The following is a 17,249-nucleotide window of genomic DNA, read 5'->3' as shown; positions in this document are numbered from 1 at the left end:
AACCATTCCACGGCTCTGTGACACCCAGGCAGAGAGGAGGATGATGATGGTTCCGCCCTCTACACACGGGATAAAGAGGAGCAAAACGCTTTGAGCCCTCCTGGCATAACACGGCTGGGGCTGGGGGCCAAGGCAGGGGGCGGCCCCCTCACCCCCGCCCCGCCCCGGGGCTGTGCCGCCCCCCAGCCCTGGCCCATAAAGCAGCGCAGAGCAGCCCCCGTGCTGCCTGCCCGGTTCTCGGTGCTCCCTGCTCGGTTCTCAGCTCCCCAGAACCTCATTCCCGGTTTTAACGCCACATCCCGAGGATGCTGCGCCGCCGCGGAGCCTTCACGCTGCATCCGCTCCGTGGTGACCTCGGTGAGTCGGTGGCCCCCGGGGCTATGGGGGACCCCCCGTGTCTGGCCTGGATTGGGGGTTCCCTCGGGGTCTCCAACCTGCGAGGCTCACGCAGGAGGGGATCCTTAGGGATCTGGTTTGAGGTGTTTGCGATTGAGAGGGAACCTGGGGTCCTTGGAATCCCAATTTGTGTTGTTTGTGCTTGAGAAGGAACGTGGGGGGTTCCCTGGAACCCCCGAATTGTGCTCAAGTGGGTCCCTGGACCCCTGTTTTTCATCTCACTCCCTGCTGGGAGGGGGCCAGGCTGGGAATTCACGTTTCCCTTCCCACGTTTGGGCTGACGGGCCGGAGCCCGTCCCCAAATGCGGCGTGGGGGGTCCCCAAAACCCAGGGGTGTGTGCCCGGGACCCCCTCCAGCAGCAACACGTGGGAGGTACCGGGGGCTGAGCTGGAGCTGCCAACTCTGGGGGGACCCCCAGGAGGAGCTGATGGGGACCCCCCAGGCCCCTTCTCGCCCTGCCTGTGCCCCCCACGCCCGTGGGGCTCTGGTGACACCCCTGTGGTGGCAGAGGGAGCAGCCCCTTGGCACGTGGGGTCCCGGAGCCTGTGGAATTGCAGCGTGTGGGATTTTGGGATGCTGGCAGCGGCCACGGGGCTGCCCCCCGGAATTCCTGGGATTCAATCCTGCTGGGGCGGGCGGGCTGCGCCCCGGCATTGCTGAGATTCAATCCCACTGAACGGCCGGATTGTCCCAGGGCCGGCCGCCACTTCCCGGCTCCCCTCGGCCCCTCCAGCCCCCGAGGGATGCACGGTGAGTGGTGTGGCTGCAGGAGAGGCAGAAATTTGGGAGAACTGGGACTCCCCCGACCGGTGAATTCAGCCCACGCTGGAGTCCTGAGTGAGTTTTCTGGAATTCGGTGGGATGCAGCCGGCACCTGGCTGCCTGCCGGCGCCCAAACAACCCTCTCACCTCCCCAGCTGGGGCGGGAAGGGAGTCCTTAACCACTGGCCCAGCCAGTATCGCCGATCCCAAATCCTGCGAGGAACCAGTTGGGAACCGGTCCTGTAATGAGGTGCCTCTGGATACAGGGCCCGTCGCCGGCTGGGGTGGCTATAAAAGGGAGCGCCGGGACGCGCGCCCGGCACTCGGCTCTGGCTCTCGGCGATGTGGGGTGGCTCCCGCGCCGTCTGGAAGAGGAGGTTCAGCTGCTGTGAGTGCGCTTGAGGGGGGGTGTCAGCCCTCGAGAGGGATTTCTGGGGGGTGGGCAGTCTGCGGGAGGTGCCAAAGCTTCTCTCCCTCCTCCCTGATCCCCTCGCCGCGGCTTGGCCGGGGAGGGAGCGAATGTCGGGCAAGGAATGCTGAGACCTTCCCATGGATGCGCCACGATCCCACCTGGGGCTGCGAGGTGGTGGGGGGCACTTCCCGGCTGGCGATGCCACCCATCCTATGGGGACAGCAGCGAGGAGCTGATGGCCCTGGAGCCATCCCAGACCCGGGATCCCATGGCCGTGCTGTGTCCTGGGCTGCCGGCACCGAGCTGGAGCGGGATACAGAAAGAACCCGGCTCAAAAGCTCTGCCCAGGTCAGGGTGGGAGCCGTGGGTGCCCCCCCAGCAACTCAGCAGCGCGGCTTGGGGGGAGGAGGAGGCTGGGGGAGGCCAGGGCCGTGTTTTGGGGGAGCAGCGACAACACGCTGGGGTTTGTAGGAGTGCATTCCCGGCTGGAATCCCCCTCTGGAATGGGGTCCCTGGGCAGGCGGGAGAGCCCAGGGCACGGCTGGAGCTGCTGTAGGGGGCACAGGGAAGCTTGGAGGGGCGGTGGGCACCCAGTTTTCTGCCCAGGGACCCCCCAGCTGAGCCCACACATCCTCCTTCCCCTGCAGATGGTCCCTGGGAGTCGGCCGAGAGCTGCATCGTGCGCACCTCCGCCAGCGTCTACCGCCGGCTGCAGGAGAGCCCGAGGCAGCCCCCGCGGGGAATGAACACCCGGGGAGCCCCCCCGACCCCACCGCAACCCCCCAGCAGCTCCCCGGCCGGCGGGAGGTTCCTCAAATCCGAATCCGAGGATTCCGGAGTGGAGATGGCCAGCAACGAGCACTCGCCTTCTACTCCGCTGGGATCCGAGAGCAGCTTCTCCCTCGATGGTTTCTTGGCGGAGAAGGCCCCCGGAGGAGAGGAGCCCCCCGGAGGGGAGGAGCCCCCCCGGACACCCCGGAGCCGCTCGGGCAGCAGGAGGCTGCTGCAGGCAGCGCAGCGGAGCAGGAGGCAGCGCTGCCCGCGACAGCTCAGCCGGCGCAGCGCCAGCACCGCCGACCTGGCAGAGCCACCCAGGGACCCCGAGGAACCCGAGGGGGCGGCGGCGGCTCCGGCTGGCGGGGCTCGGTCGCCCGGTAGCCCTGGGGACCCCCGGGCTGTGCCCGAGGTTGCGTCGGGGCAAGGGCTGCGTTACCTGGAGCACGTGTGCCAGATGTTGGAGCGCCTGGCGCGGCTGCAGCAGGACAACCGAGCCCTCCGGCGGCAGGCGGCCGGAGCCCGGTGTGCCCGCCCGGCCACCCTGGTGAGGACCAGGAGGAGGGGGATGCATGGGGAGGGGGTGTGGGGGTCCCAGCTCACACCCTGCCTGTCCTCTCCTCACCCGCAGCCCTCCCGGCAGCCTCCGAGACAGGATTTGGGCACGTGGAGGGCTGAGAGGTTCCGGCCGCGCTCCAGCTCGGACAGCCTGGCACCAGGTGAGGGGGGTGGGATTCGGGAATGGTGGCACCTGGGGCCAGGTGAGCACTGGGAGATGCGGGAATGGCAGGACCGGTGCCAGGTGAGTGGGGTGGGACGGCGGGACCTGGCGCCAGGTGAGGAGGGGGGGCAGCATGTGGCATGGCAGGACGGTGCCCCCCAGGCCCCAAATCTTGACCAGCTTTGTTCTCCCACTCAGCAGCCGAGCCCGGGCCGTGCCGGAGGATTTGGGGACACTCAGTCAGCTCCCCCAGCCTGCTGGACCCCTCCGAGGGCGGGGCGGGGGTCCCGGCACCGGACAAGGTACGGCCGGGGGGTGTCGGGGTGTGGCCGGGGGGGGTCCCGAGGGTCCCCCCGCTGACCCCCAGCTCTCCCTCCCGGCAGGACGGGCGCTCGCACTGGGGCCGGGTGAAGGTGCTGCTCACTCGCCTGACCCGCCGCTCCCTGCGGGGTGGCCGGTGCAGGTAGGACGGGGCGGGTCCCGCTCCCACCGCCACACCTGGATGGAGGAACTGCGTCACACCTCACCTTATGACGTCACGCCCGCCCGGGGCCGGCCCCCGGCCCGGCGCACCCCTTCACCTTTTTTTTTTTTTTTTTTTTTTTTTTTCCCCCCAATAAAATCTTTTCACCGATAAAGAGGCGGCTCTTAGTGAGGTGCTTTCTATCGCGCCGTGACGTCACACCCCTCAACCCAGCGTGACGTCACGCGAGGACGCGTCACTGCCGCATCACTTCCGACGGCTTTTCCGCCCCTTTTGTCCCACCGGGCCCGGTCCCACGGACGGTTCCAGCGGCTGCCGCTCCTCCCGAGCCCCCTCCCCTGCATCCCCTCGCCGCTCAGCCCCGGGCAGGCTCCGGAGGGGTCCTGCTGTTTTGGGATGGGGGGTAAAGCTTCTCCATCCCCCAAAACCTCCCCCCCTGAGCCCCCCGGGCCCCTCAAGCTGCTCCGCGGGTGGGGTGGTGGGGATGATGCTCTGGGGAGCATCGCGGCTTTCTCGAGGGGGCCTCCCCGATTTGGGGGGTACAGGAGGAGGGTGAGGAGGGGTCGATGCTGTTTTGGCGCCGCCGGAGCCTCTCACGGTGTCGCCAGCTCAGCGCGGGACGGGCCGGTGCCGCAGGTGAGGAAGAGGCTGCCCCAAGCCCCGGCCGGGCGCTCTCCCATCAGGTATCCCCTTATCCCTCCCTTTTCCCCTTTCCTGTTCGTTCCCTACCGTCACTTGGGGTTTTTTTCCTTCCTTCCTTCCCAGCGGTGAATCCCGCAGCCCTCCCGGCACCGCTCCCACCCGGGGGCACCCTCGGAGCTGCAGCGTCCTGGATCCATCCCATTGTCCTGCATCCATCCCAGCGCTCCTTCCCGGGAAACGTGAGTGCCCATCCTCATGGCAGGGGTTGGATCCGTGCTGGGGGTCCCTGGCAGTGCCCCCGGCTGGGTCACAGCCTGATCAGGGGGTGCTGAAGGGTTTTTGGAGCACACCTGGGGTGTGTATGTGTGTCTTATCCTTATCCCCCCCCTTTCCAGCATCAAACCCTTCCCATCGCCCCCCCTCTGCTCTCCTGAGCCCCCCGGGGGTGAGGAGCAATGGGGAGGGGCTCGGGAAGGTGGGGACGGGACACGGGTGGGTGTTCCCAGGGCGGGGTGGGAATCTGGGCACCCCCTCCCCTGCTGCCCCTCTGCCACCTCCATCTCCCCCCTCACCTGGGGGGGATTCACCGCCTGAATCCCAGTGGCTGATCCCAAAGATGCTGAGGCTGGTCCAAGGGATGCTGATCCTCCTTTCAGGGCCCAGGTGAGAAGGAGGAAGAGGAGGAGGAGGAGGGAGGCTCAGCCTCTCTTTCCCATCCCAGCACCCCTGGATCACCTGGAGCAAGGGGAAGCTCCCGAGCATCTGACGAGGAAAATCAAGGTGTGGATCCAGATGTGTGCTGATGTTGGCAGGCCTGGACAGGGTTAATTCATCCCATTTGTGAGGAAAATCCTTCGGATTGGTGCCGCTGGATTGGGGGTGGGTTGGCATCTGCTAAACCTGTCCTGAGGGCGTTGGGGGCTTTGGGGACGAATGGGGACAGTCAGGATTGCTGCAGCACCACTGAGCTAACCCGGAATTCCGGGTGGGGAGGAAAAAAGGAGGAAGATTTGCTCATCAGCAGGGAATGCTCCCCATCGTGGGATGGCCCCAGCGCCACTCATGTGGATCCTCTCGGATCTCCCCTCTGCTGCTGGAGGTCTGGGTGCTGATGAGCCTCGCCCAGGGGTGCCTCAGACACGGAGCTGAGCTCGTTCCACGTTGTAGAGTTAACTTTCCCTTTCTGCCAGCTCTCCCTATTAACGCTGGCATCTTGTGGGTGGTGCCAAACCCGGTAATTATCCACTTTTTACTATAAAAGATGGAATTCTCCTCCCCAACCACTGCGGAGAGTACACAGAGTGAATCCCTGGGAACGCCTGGGTTAAGTTTCCATGGGTGAAATCCCTCTCCTGAGCGCTGGGAGGGCAGGAAATTTGTGGGATTTGTGGATACTCTGCGTGCAGGAGGGGGTGGCATGCTGGGGATGAGGTGGCCAGGGAGGCCTGGCTGTGCCACACAGGGTGACAGTGACACAGAAAAAGCCACCAGGTGCGTTCAGGTGAGCCTAGGTGAGGAGGAATCAACACCTCCAGGCCACGGAAGGGCTGCCATGGATTTCTGCCCTCCAGGAAGCCACCCTGGGGTCTGAAGGGCTCAGATCCCGTGGGAGGAGCGTGTCCTTTGCTTGAGCTCACGGGCTCCGTGCGTGGCAGTTAAATATATATATATAAATATCTATATTCTGTATATTTAGCATCCCTGCTCTGGGTAACCGTGGCAACTGGATTTATTTTGCTTAAACCTGGCCTGGCATGTGATGTGGTTGGGAAGGAACAGTGAAGGGGAGAGGGAGGGATGAAGTTCTCTGCGCTGGGAGCTGGGGAGGAGCCTTGGCACGGGATGCTCTCAGGGGGACCCTGCTGTGTTCCTGCACCGGGGACAGCCACCAGCATTCCCAGGGCTCTGTTCCATCCCCTTTGCTCCAGCTGGAAAAGGGAAGGTTTGGTTTTAGGGGCTCTGCTGAGCTTCCCAGCACAGCCCTGACCGCTGTTCCCAGGTTTGCCAAAATCCAGGTCGTGGCAGGAGCAGGTAGGGATGGTTTTCCTGATGTCTGGAGCAGCAGGAGCCTCCTGCCACCCCAAGGCAGAGACAGCACCTTCATCAGCTCCACCAGAACCCCAGCAGGGTGGGCTCCCAACCCTTAGCCCAGGGCACAGCCGGCAGCCCCCTCCTTATCCTTAAAGTACAGCTCAGGCCTAAATTCTCTGTATTTCCCTGGAAAATTCTATTCCTCGTGCTTTGACGCCGTTTCCTTCCCGCCCCTCCAAAATCCCAATTTTTCCCTTTCCAGGGGACGCCCCAAACCCTCGGTGTCCCCCCTGCAGTGGCGGCCGAGCGGCGGCAGAGGGCGACAGCGGCCCGGCGGTGACGGCGCCACCGACAGGGCCCCGGCGGTGACAGCGCCACCGGCCCGGCCCCGGGGGTGACGGCGACACCGGCCCGGCCCCGGCGGTGACAGCGACACCGGCCCGGCCCCGGGGGTGACGGCGACACCGGCCCGGCCCCGGCGGTGACAGCGACACCGGCCCGGCCCCAGGGGTGACGGCGACACCGGCCCGGCCCCGGCAGCGCTGCGCTGCCAAAAACTTTATTGGGGACAAGCGGCCCAGTCCCTGTGGCCCTTCCCCGCACTCCGAGGATGGGCTGAAGCCCCCCCAAATTTCCCCCAGTTTGCTCCTGGTTGGGTTGTCTCCCTTAGGGGTGTCCCCACCTGTCCCTGCTCCCGAGTCACCTGTCCCCACCCTAGGCACCCTCAGCTCTTTGTAGAATTCCTGGGGAAAGAAGGATGGATGCTCGCCACGGGAAACATCACTCTCTCCCTGTGCTCAAAAACTGGGATTGGAGTGATTTTTTTTTTTTTTTTTTTTGAGTGATTTTACCCTCCCCTGAGGGAGCCACGGAACTCCTAAGGCACAAAATAAGGGGGAGGAGTGGGGGTCTCACCCTCTGGGGGCGCCAAGGGAGGCTGGAACCTGGGAAAGTCCAGCGCACCTCACATCCCACTCCCCATCTTCGTCCGAGTGGGATCCCTCCCTTTCCTGCTCCTCCACACCCCAAAATTTAAGGCAAAACTCATTCGTGGAGTGACAATGACGATCCAGACCCTGCCAGGAGCAGCTCCAGCCCATCGAATCCATCCGTGGGATGGGAGCTGGGGTGAAGGGGGGGATCCCCATCCCTTCTCCATCTCCCCCATCCCCTCCTCAGTCATCAGCCACGATGGAGAGCGCTCGCAGCTCGCTGAGTTTGGCGTCGTTCTCCCTCTCCCGCTGCTCATCGCTCAGCCCGGGCCGGTCGATCTGAGCCGTCAGGTCCCCAAAAATCTTGTGCATCTCCGTGTAGTAGACAACCTGTTGGATAGATAAAAGGGAGGGGGGGGGATATTGGGGAGGGAGGGGTCTCCTCCCCAGCCCACTCCCCCCTCTCGGGTGCCCTCACAGCCCCTCGCAGCAGCGTTGGTGTCTAAAATAGCTCCCTCCCACGTGGCCATGCCACCCCCTCGGATTATTACAACTCAACACATTTTAATAACACGCTGCCCTTCTCCGCTCGCTTCCCATCTGGGAGCCGCGCGTGCGGGGCTGCCACCGCCACCCGCCACCCTCCCGCAGCCTCTCCTCGTGTCCCCCTTGTTTTTGTCACCGCTGTCACCTCCCCGCGCTGCCCCCGCGGCTCGCTGGGCACGGTGGGCAGGGCGAGGGGCGAGTTGGGTTGGGCGAGGGGGCACGCCCGGCAGAGCCGTGCCCCCCGTGCAAAGCAAGGGGAGGAGGAGGATGATGATGATGAGGAGGAGGAGGGGTGTGTTAATAACGTGCTAATTGGCACCGCCAATTATCTCCGGCAGCGAGCAGCGCTCGCCGGCGCGGGAGCCCGTGGGTCAGCGCAGGCAGATGGCAGCGGGGTGGCTGCTCGGGCTCGGGCTCCAGTGGGGAGAGGGAGGGTCCCAGCCCTGCTTGGGACACCCTCGGGGCTGTGGGACCCCCCTGGTGTCGTGGGACCCCCCAGAGCTGCCTGGGGGAATCCCTGGTGCTGTGGGACCCCTGGGTGCTGCACGACTTTGAGCCCTGCCTGCCACACCCTATAGGAACCCTGGCACTGTGGGACCCCCCCCAGCCCTGCCTGGGACACCCTTGGGGCTGTGGGACCCCCCCTGGCACTGCGGGACCCCCAGAGCTGCCTGGAGGACCCCCGGGTGCTGCAGGACTTTGAGCCCTGCCTGCCAAACCCTGTGGGACCCCTGGCACTGTGGGACCCCCCCAGCCCTACCTGGGGCACTCCTGGTGCTGCGGGACCCCCAGTGCTGCCTGTGAGACCCCCAAAACTGCAGAACCTCCGGGCAGCACAGAACCCCTTGTACTGTAGGACCCCCAAGTGCCACAGGAGCCCCAGAGCTGCCCGTGGGACTCCTGGCCCTGCAGGAGCCCTGATGCTGTGCCAGGTGTGGGATCCTGTCCTGGACACTCCCCCAGGTCCATCAGGGAGGGATTGGGGAGCGCTGTCCCCCCAGGGTGGGCAATGCCAGCCCTGTCCCCATTTCCCAGAGGGGCCCCAGCATCTCCAGCAGCACCAGTGCAGAGACACACACGGTCTCCATGGAGACCAGCTCCCCTAATCTTGCTCTAAACCGTGCCGATTTTGGGCAGGCCTGAAGGGGAATGGTGAGGCCCCAAATTCCAGCACCAGCTGCCTGAACCCCCCTGGCCAGGCCTGTCCATGCCGGGGGTCCGGGGGCTGCTCTGTGGCCGGGGCTCCCCACGCAGCAGAGCTGGCTGAGTCACAGCAATGCTCATTTACACAGTGACTAACGAACCCCACACACGGCTGAGCTGGCAGGGGCCCCCCAAAATCCCTGCACAGCTCCCAAAACACAGCCCCACAGCTGGGTCACCTCAGACATCCCCTGAACCCCCTCCTCTGCAAGCAAGAAATGCCAAAACCACCCGAAATCCCTGGGCAATGCCGTGGGTGAGCAGGGATCCGGGGGACAGGGATGCCAAGCAGGGTGGCAGAGCCCTGGACACCCCCCCATGTCCCTTGTCCCCAGCCTGGAGTCACACATGGCCAAGGGGCACTGCCAATTCCTGCGTGGAAAAATCACCAGTGCCTTAAAACCAATCCTGTTGGGGTGGGAGGGCTGGAGGCAGATGCTGTCCCCAGGGTTGTCCCCCAAGATTTGGGGACATTCACCCCTCAGGATTGGTCCCAGGATTGCTTTCTGGATTGTTCCCCAGAATCTGGGACAACTGTCCCCCAGGATTAGTTCTGGAATTGTGCCCCAGTCAGGATTCAGAAATCCCTGAGGATTTCCCCCTGACCAGGATTGCTCTCTAGGATTTTCCTCAGGATTTTCCTCGGGATTGTCCCTCCAGCATCCACACTGGATTGAGAGCAGAGCAAACTCCTTGGTGCTGCTCCTCCTCTACCCGTATTCCACAGCCACCAATCCCTTCCTGGGGGACATCCTGTGTCCCCAGGGCCTGCTGGGTGTCCTTGGGGACATCCTGTGTCCCCAGGGCCTGCTGGGTGTCCCTGGGATGCTCCTGTCCCCCAGCATGCCCCAGTACAAAACCAGTTGGCTGCACCTTGCCAGCCAAGTCTCTCAAGCTAAATCAAAAAAATCCCACTGGCATCCAACCCCCCCATGATTTCTCCAGTTTCTAGGAATGAAAACCCTCCCAGGGAGGGGATGCACCCCAAATTGGTGACAGTGACAGCAGGGGACCCCTCGTTCTGCAGCCTGCTCCCACCATCCCAGTACTTTTCCAGCTATGGATGCCATATGCTCTGTCCCCATCCCATCAAATCCCAGCTCCAGCTCGCCTTTGAGCCTGAGCCAAGGGCCCTGAGTCCACCTGTCTTGAACTAATTCTGTTTGGGGACGCCGTGTTCCGTGGATTTTCTATAGATCCCGGCCACAATGGCCCAGCCGGCCACAGTGCCCTTGTTTGGGGCAGCCCCACCCAAAACAAACCCGGGGGCACTGCCAGGGCCGGGCTCCCCCAGCCCACAGCACCATCCCTGCCTGCCAGCCTCATTTTTCCCCCCCGTTCCATTAAAATCCAAAGGAATCTCGTGTTTTCTAGCTGGAAAACAAAGCCCGAAGCGGGAAGGAAGTGCTGTTCACGCCTCACACCAGCCACAACTCCAAAATCTCCCCCTTTCATCTCCATGTGGCCACTTCAAAGCCCCCAGCCAGGGAAATATTTGCCTCCCTTGGCTTGGCCCGGGCCCGTGGGTGGAGGGAAGAATTTGGTGTTGAATGTTACAGCCCTGCGAGCTCGGGACATGTCCCGGCGTCAGGAGACACCCGGCCCTGGGAGCACGGCCAGGCTGTGCCATGGGAACTCGCCCCTGGGCAAGAGTTTTGGGAGGGTCCCCTTGGGTCACAGCCACGGAGGTGCTTGGGAGCAGGGTCCTTGTCCTTCCCTGAGAGGCAGCTGGTCCCTTCCCAGCTCACTGACACACAATTTGTGTTGTTTTAACTCCTGGCTTCCTCCAGGGCCAAAAATTAAAGAAAATTACATGGATTGGATTTGGTTTGACCCGGGGAGAAACAACCCCAAAGTCACAGCACCCTGCACGGGGCCAGCTGATGCCAGACCCACCCCATCCAGCCCTTTCCTTGTGGGATGCACCTCCAAGCCTCAGTCCACTCCTAAAGAAGCAGGAAAGGCTGAAAATAGAAATTCCATCGAGGAACACGACCCCCCCCAGCTGCTCCATCAGCTCAGGGAGGCCCAGAGGGAGGGAAAGCTGGGCAGTGTTCCCATGGCAGCCTCACCTGGCATGGGGATGCTCCCAGCTGCCCTTCCCAGCCAGGTGCCTGCAGGTGAGCAGCTGCCAAAGCTGACTCAGGGCTCCGGCTGCTATTCCTGGCTCGCCACTGACTCATTACCTTGGGCAAATCAAATTCCTTTTCCATTTTATTTCAGCCACTTCAGTGGGAAAACGCTTCCCAGAGCTCCTGAACCAGGGGGGCACACACAGCCCGAGCCCAGCTCGGTGCAAACATTCCAAGATCTCCTCCCAGAATCCCTCCCTGGGGATGGAAGGATGTGCTGGGAAAAAGGAGAGGGATGAGGCTCCCATGGAGGCTGGCAGGGAAGGAGGGAGGGATGTGAGGAGCTGCATCCATCTGGGACCAGCTTTAGTCCAGCCTACGGGAGATGCATCAGCTTTGTTGTGACGCTGCCTTTTTGGGTGTTAAAAACGGGATTTCACTCGGTTTTCCCAACAAATTCCTCACCTGAAGAGAGGCAGGGCACATAGATGGGAAAGCAAGCAGAGGATTCCCATGGAAGAAGAGGGATAATGGATGGAGAGTGTCACAAACTCCCCAGCAGTGACACCCCGCTGCTCCCTGCTCCGAGCACACCCATCCCAACGTCCTCCTCACCCCAAATTCCTTGGGAATCGGGACACAAACGGATGAGGAGGAGCCAGAGGGGCAAAGCTGCTCTCTGAGGAAGATCACAAACCCCCGGAGAGGGCTGAGAACATTCAGGTTTCAAGGTCTCACCCACGGAGGGGGAAAAGGCCAGCGAGACCCTGCGGTGGCTCCGGGAATTCTGGTTATTCCCGGCTGGAACAGGGAGCCCCGTGGCCGATTGCTGAGGGAACAGCAGGAACAGCATCCCCAGCACCCACCCTGCGGCGCAGGGAGCATCGGCACCATCTGGTAGGTGAATCAGCCTGCAGACAACTCGCTGGCAGCTCCGCACAGAGGCCCCCCCAAAGTCGGAGGTGAGATGGAACACGTGCTCCCCGCACCTCCCGCAGCCCCCCCGCAGCACACCTGGGTCCCTGCAGCCCCAAAATGCCGCGGGGAAGAGCCCACGGTGTGCGCAGTGCCCGGTTCTGCCCTTCTCCCCGGTGCTGGACTGCCCCAGGAGTGACAGCGTGGGGTGCCAGAGGTTCTCAAAGCTTGGTGAGATCTCAGCCTTGCCTCTCTGCAGCCTGAGGGAATGGGAAAGGCAGGAGGGAGGAGGAAGAGGAGGAAGAGGAGGAGGAGCAGCACGTTCCTGAAGGAAGCTGGAAGATGGAAATGAAAGCTGTTGGTTATTCAGGGCACCTCATCCTGGAAATCTTTGGTGTGGAGATGTCCCAGGAACCTCTTCTCCACTTAGGAGACCCTCCAGATGAGCCCAAACACCTCAAACCTAACCAAGCCCTGAGCTCAGGCCTCCAAATTCAAGGGGATGCCATTCCCAGGTGGGTAAAGCCACGGAATTCCAGAGGACAAAGTACAGGCAGGGCTGGAACTGTGGGACAGGACAGGACACAGGTACCAGGAAGGGACAATGTCTCACCTGTGCCCGGACCAGTGCCTCGAAGCTGGGTTTGAAGTAATCGATGCGGCTGCTGTAGAATTTGGGCATCTCCTCCAGGAGCTGCTTGTTCTTGGCTTCAAAATCCTCCTTCACAGGGCGCAGCTCCTCCCGGGCCTGCAGAGGGACACAGGGCGGGTCAGACCCTTGGGACAAGGATCCTCCTGGCATGGAGGCCACCCCAGGACAGTGGGGTGCTGTGCTTGGATGTGGGGACAAGCAGTGAGCAGCCTGGAGGGACCCATGGGATCATTCAGTGGAGCCTGGTGGGATCCATGGGATCACACAATGGAATCTGGTGGGATCCATGGGATCATCCAAGAGAACCTGGTGGGATCCATGGGATCATTCAGTGGACCCTGGTGGGACCCATGAGATCGTTCAATGGAATCTGGTGAGACCCATGGGATCATTTAATGGAATCTGGTGGGATCCATGGGATCATCCAAGAGAACTTGACTGGATCCAAGTGACCATCCAGTGGGACCTGGTGAGATCCAAGTGACCAATTAATGGAACCTGGTGAGATCCAAGTGACCAATTAATGGAGCCTGGTGGGATCCAAGTGACCAATTAATGGAACCTGGTGAGATCCAAGTGACCATCCAGTGGGACCTGGTGGGATCCAAGTGACCAATTAATGGAACCTGGTGGGATCCAAGTGGCCAATTAATGGAACCTGGTGAGATCCAAGTGGCCAATTAATGGAACCTGGTGAGATCCAAGTGGCCAATTAATGGAGCCTGGTGGGATCCAAGTGGCCAATTAATGGAACCTGGTGAGATCCAAGAGACCAATTAATGGAGCCTGGTTGGATCCAAGCGACCATTCAATGGATCCTGGTGGGATCATCCAATGGATCCTGGTGGGATCATCCAATGGATCCCAGTAGGACCCACGCTCTGACCCTGGAAAGCCACAGGACACCCAGAGAAGTTGTGTCCTCTCTCCTTCAGAAAACCAGAGCCCAGCCAGGCTGGAGAACGTCCCTGGCCACATCCACGTCCCCTCAGCCTGGAGCGTCGCTCCGGGATCGTGTCCCCACCGTCACCGTGACCTTCAGCTCAGTGCATCCAACTGGCTCTGCCCAGCAGAGCGTGGGGAGAACGGGAAATGTCTCTGGGATGGTGTGGAAAAGGGCAGGAGGGGGTGGGCTGTGAAATATTACACTGGATCCAGTCGGCCACTTAATCCCGGTGCCATTCCGACGGCAGGGGGGTGAGGGAGAGCCCAGCCCTGACCCTGGGGACAGGGACAGTGCCAGGACAGGGGACAGGGACAGGACAGGGGACAGGGACAGGGTGCCAGGGGGATGGCACGGGCTGGGCTCCAGGCTGGAAAAATCTGGAATCATCCCAGCAAAGGAGCAAATTCATCATTCGATGTGAAATCGGGAGCGCTGAAACTGCCAGGATGGAGTTCATGGGGGAAATTCTGGGATGGAGTTCATGGGAAAAATTCTGGGATGGAGTTAACGGGAAAAATCTTGGGATGGAATTAATGGGGAAAATTCTGGGATGGAGTTAATGGGGAAAATTCTGGGATAGAGTTCATGGGGGAAATTCTGGGATGGAGTTAACAGGGAAAATTCTGGGATGTAATTAATGGGGAAAATTCTGGGATAGAGTTCATGGGGGAAATTCTGGGATGGAGTTAATGGGAAAAATCTTGGGTTGGAGTTAATGAGGAAAAATCCTGGAATGGAGTTCATGGGGGAAATTCTGGGATAGAGTTCATGGGGGAAATCTTGGGATGGAATTAATGGGGAAATTCTGGGATGGAGCTCACAGGGGGCAGAAGAGCAGAAATCCTGCAGCAAACAACGGATGTAAATTTGCAGCTGAATAATTAAAAATCCCTGATTGAGATGAGGCCCTTTCCCATCAAATCCAGACCCTCTGGATACCCCAGGTTCAGGATTGCTCAGGGCTCCCTCCCACAGGTGTTTAAATTCAGTGTTTAGTTAAATTTTTTTTTTTGGAGGGGAGGGAGGGATTAGATCAAAAATTCATTAAGGGGAAAAAATAAATGAAATAACTAAACCCTGCTTAATCACCAGGACAAAAGAATTCCCATTTTTCCAGCCCCAGCTTTAGTTGCTGAGGCAGAGCAAAATAAGCTGCTTACTGTTAAACCAGAAGTGTCTTTTGTTCAGGCTGTTCTTTAATACAAAACTTCGTTTTTTTTAGGGGGGGAAATTCATCAGAAAAACACATTTTCTTTGACTTTATGAGAATCAATTGTTCCTGGGAGGATCAAGCCACGTGCTGCCAGAGCGACAGATTTGGGGGGAAAAACGCTGGGGAAGATTTGATTTTTAAAAAAATAAAAATAAAATAAAAAAAACCCCAACAAACTCATCACAATTTTGTTAAAATTCAGGAGAGAGCAAAAAAGAATCTGGCAAAACTTCCTGTTAACCAATTACTGCAATTTTCCAAGACGAATTTTTTTTTTTTTTTTTTTTTGGAACAGGTGGCAAAAAGATAAAGCTGGGAAATGCTGTGATGTGTTCCCTTCCCCACACAGCTGCTCACTCACACAGGGAGGTCGGGGGGAACCCCCCCAGAGCCTCGACCTCAGCTCCCCCAGAGCTCCAGGGGCTTTGATTCCATTTTATCTTGGGAAAAAAAATTCCATTTTCTCTTGGAAAAAAATCTATTTTATCCTGGAAAAAATTCTGTTTTATCTTGGGAAAAAATTCCATTTTCTCCTGGAAAAAAAATCCATTTTCTCTTGGAAAAAAATCTATTTTCTCTTGGAAAAAATTCCGTTTTATCCTGGGAAAAATTCCATTTTCTCTGGAAAAAAACTCCATTTTATCTTGGAAAAAATTCCATTTTATCTCGGAAAAAATTCCATTTTCTCCTGGAAAAAAATTCCATTTTCTCTTGGAAAAAAATCTCCATTTTATCTTGGAAAAAAAATCCATTTTATCTTGGAAAAAATTCTGTTTTCTCTTGGAAAAATTCTATTTTCTCTTGGAAAAAATTCCGTTTTATCCTGGAAAAAAAATTCCATTTTCTCCTGGAAAAAAATTCCATTTTCTCTCGGAAAAATTCCATTTTCTCCTGGAAAAAAATTCCATTTTATCTTGGAAAAAATTTCCATTTTCTCCTGGAAAAAATTTTATTTTCTCTTGAAAAAAATTCTATTTTATCTTGGAAAAAATTCCGTTTTATCCTGGAAAAAAAATTTCAATTTTCTCCTGGAAAAAAAAAAAATCCGTTTTCTCTCGGAAAAAAAATTCCATTTTCTCCTGGAAAAAAAAAAAAAAAATTCCATTTCGATAAAATTACATTTCAATACCTGATGCAACTTGGCCAGGACGGGTCCAGTTCTCTCTTTTTCCTCATATTTTTCCACCTTGGATTGCAAACGTTTGTAATCCTGCAGCGTCTGCTCCCGGCGCTTCACGGCCATGTTCAGGCTTGGGAAGACACTGCTGAACCTGGGGGAAAAAATTAAAAAATAAAAAAAAAAAAATTAAAAAAAAAGGGAAAAGTTTAGGATGGGAAATTTTAAAATTTTGGGTGGATGAAACGTTCAAGGTCGTTGGTGTAGCAGGAAGTTCCCTGCTGTGACAATGGGAGAGGTTTTTCCGAGCTAAACCATCCCAAAATTCGGAATATTCTTAATTAATGTGGTGTTTCAACAATTGCTGGTGGGAAAGAAGAGGTGGAGAAGTTGAAGTAAAAGTTCGTGAAAAATAAATAAGGAGTGGAAAATAAATATTAACTGCTGTATTCGATTTTTGCACTTTTTTTTTTCCTTTTTGGATATTATTTTTTTGCTTTCTTTCATTATTTTTTTGCATTTTTGGGGGGTTTTTTTTCTCTTTTTGGTTAATTTTTTGCTCTTTTTTTTGTTAATTTTTTGCTCTTTTTTTGTTAATTTTTTTCTCTTTTTTGGTTAATTTTTTGCTCTTTTCTGTTGTTTTTTTTTTCTTTTTGGTTCATTTTTTGCTCTTTTTTTTTTTGTTAATTTTTTTCTCTTTTTTTTGGTTAATTTTTTGCTCTTTTATGATTCATATTTTGTCTTTTTTTTTTTTTGGCAAATTTTTGCCCTTTTTGGGTCACAAACCCAGCTGAAGATGAGCCCTGAGTTCCCCCCAGAAGGATTCACAGCACCCAACAATTTATCCAGGCCATGGGAAAGATTCCTATTATTAAAATGTGTTGCAAATTGAGGAAACATGAACATCTGATGGAGAATTATTTTTGAATGTGACAGAAAAGGGAAAAGCAGGAACTGGAACGTTGCTCTTGTCTCTTAATTCCAGGAAATCAAATTATCCCAGGGGATACCAGGGATCAAATAGGTGATGCTGTCTCTGGAGAGAATAATTTAATATTTAGAAATTAATGTTATTTAATTAATGAAATTATTTCATATTTATAAATTCCAGAGTGATTTTATGGAGTTGAAGGCAGGGATTGGTGGTGAAAAATCTGAGCAGCCGGGTGCTGGATTTTACTTCCATGAGGGAATAAATCTTTCCCACCTTTTAAAATGGATAAAAAATATAAATATAAATCAAACTCTGGGGGGGCATCAGCAAAGATACAAATGTCACTCGATAAATGTAATTTGCTTTGGATGTGACCTAAATCCACGGTTCAAGCAGAACCACGGGAGTTCCCAGCCACTCCAACCCCATTAAAATCCCATTTTCTGCTCGCTGGACCAGTGGGTGCTGAGGGAAAAATTCCATCCCTGAGCCTCAG

The 17,249-nt window shown here is 57.3% G+C and overlaps 2 protein-coding genes and 1 long non-coding RNA gene across 7 annotated transcripts in view; 2 read left to right on the top strand and 1 right to left on the bottom strand.

The window, feature by feature from the left end:
• Nucleotides 1-305: 305 nt before the first annotated feature.
• Nucleotides 306-3,533, top strand: C28H8orf58 (chromosome 28 C8orf58 homolog). Of its 2 annotated transcripts, XM_088179846.1 has the most exons (6): nt 1,502-1,547; nt 2,219-2,479; nt 2,510-2,892; nt 2,977-3,064; nt 3,265-3,368; nt 3,450-3,533. In XM_088179846.1, exons 1-6 carry the CDS (start codon nt 1,502-1,504, stop codon nt 3,531-3,533), a joined length of 966 nt encoding a protein of 321 aa, XP_088035972.1. The 2 variants fall into 2 exon arrangements, with proteins under 2 accessions (XP_088035971.1, XP_088035972.1); XM_088179845.1 differs by lacking the exon at nt 1,502-1,547 and adding an exon at nt 306-357 and having other exon boundaries at nt 2,219-2,892.
• Nucleotides 3,534-3,795: 262 nt separating this feature from the next.
• On the top strand, nt 3,796-5,870 carry LOC148220997 (uncharacterized). 2 transcript variants are annotated; one of them, XR_015808624.1, is made up of 3 exons: nt 3,796-4,233; nt 4,316-4,431; nt 4,849-5,870. It is a non-coding gene; the product is annotated as an uncharacterized LOC148220997 (long non-coding RNA). The 2 variants fall into 2 exon arrangements; XR_015808625.1 differs by having other exon boundaries at nt 3,820-4,186.
• Nucleotides 5,871-7,039: 1,169 nt separating this feature from the next.
• The window catches only part of BIN3 (bridging integrator 3), a 42,740-nt gene continuing 32,530 nt past the window's right edge, over nt 7,040-17,249 (bottom strand). For all 3 annotated transcript variants that reach the window (XM_088179847.1, XM_088179849.1, XM_088179848.1), the window contains 3 exons: nt 15,832-15,973; nt 12,505-12,639; nt 7,040-7,545 (listed from right to left, as the gene is read on the bottom strand). In XM_088179847.1, the coding sequence (XP_088035973.1) occupies nt 7,399-7,545; nt 12,505-12,639; nt 15,832-15,973 (424 nt within the window). In that variant the 3' untranslated portion in view covers nt 7,040-7,398. The remainder of the gene's footprint in view (nt 7,546-12,504; nt 12,640-15,831; nt 15,974-17,249) is intronic.

Source organism: Sturnus vulgaris, chromosome 28 (assembly GCF_052056855.1).
Source record: "Sturnus vulgaris isolate bStuVul1 chromosome 28, bStuVul1.hap1, whole genome shotgun sequence".
In the NCBI taxonomy this organism is placed as follows: Eukaryota; Metazoa; Chordata; class Aves; order Passeriformes; family Sturnidae; genus Sturnus; species Sturnus vulgaris.
This window is presented reverse-complemented; position numbering and strand designations above follow the sequence as displayed.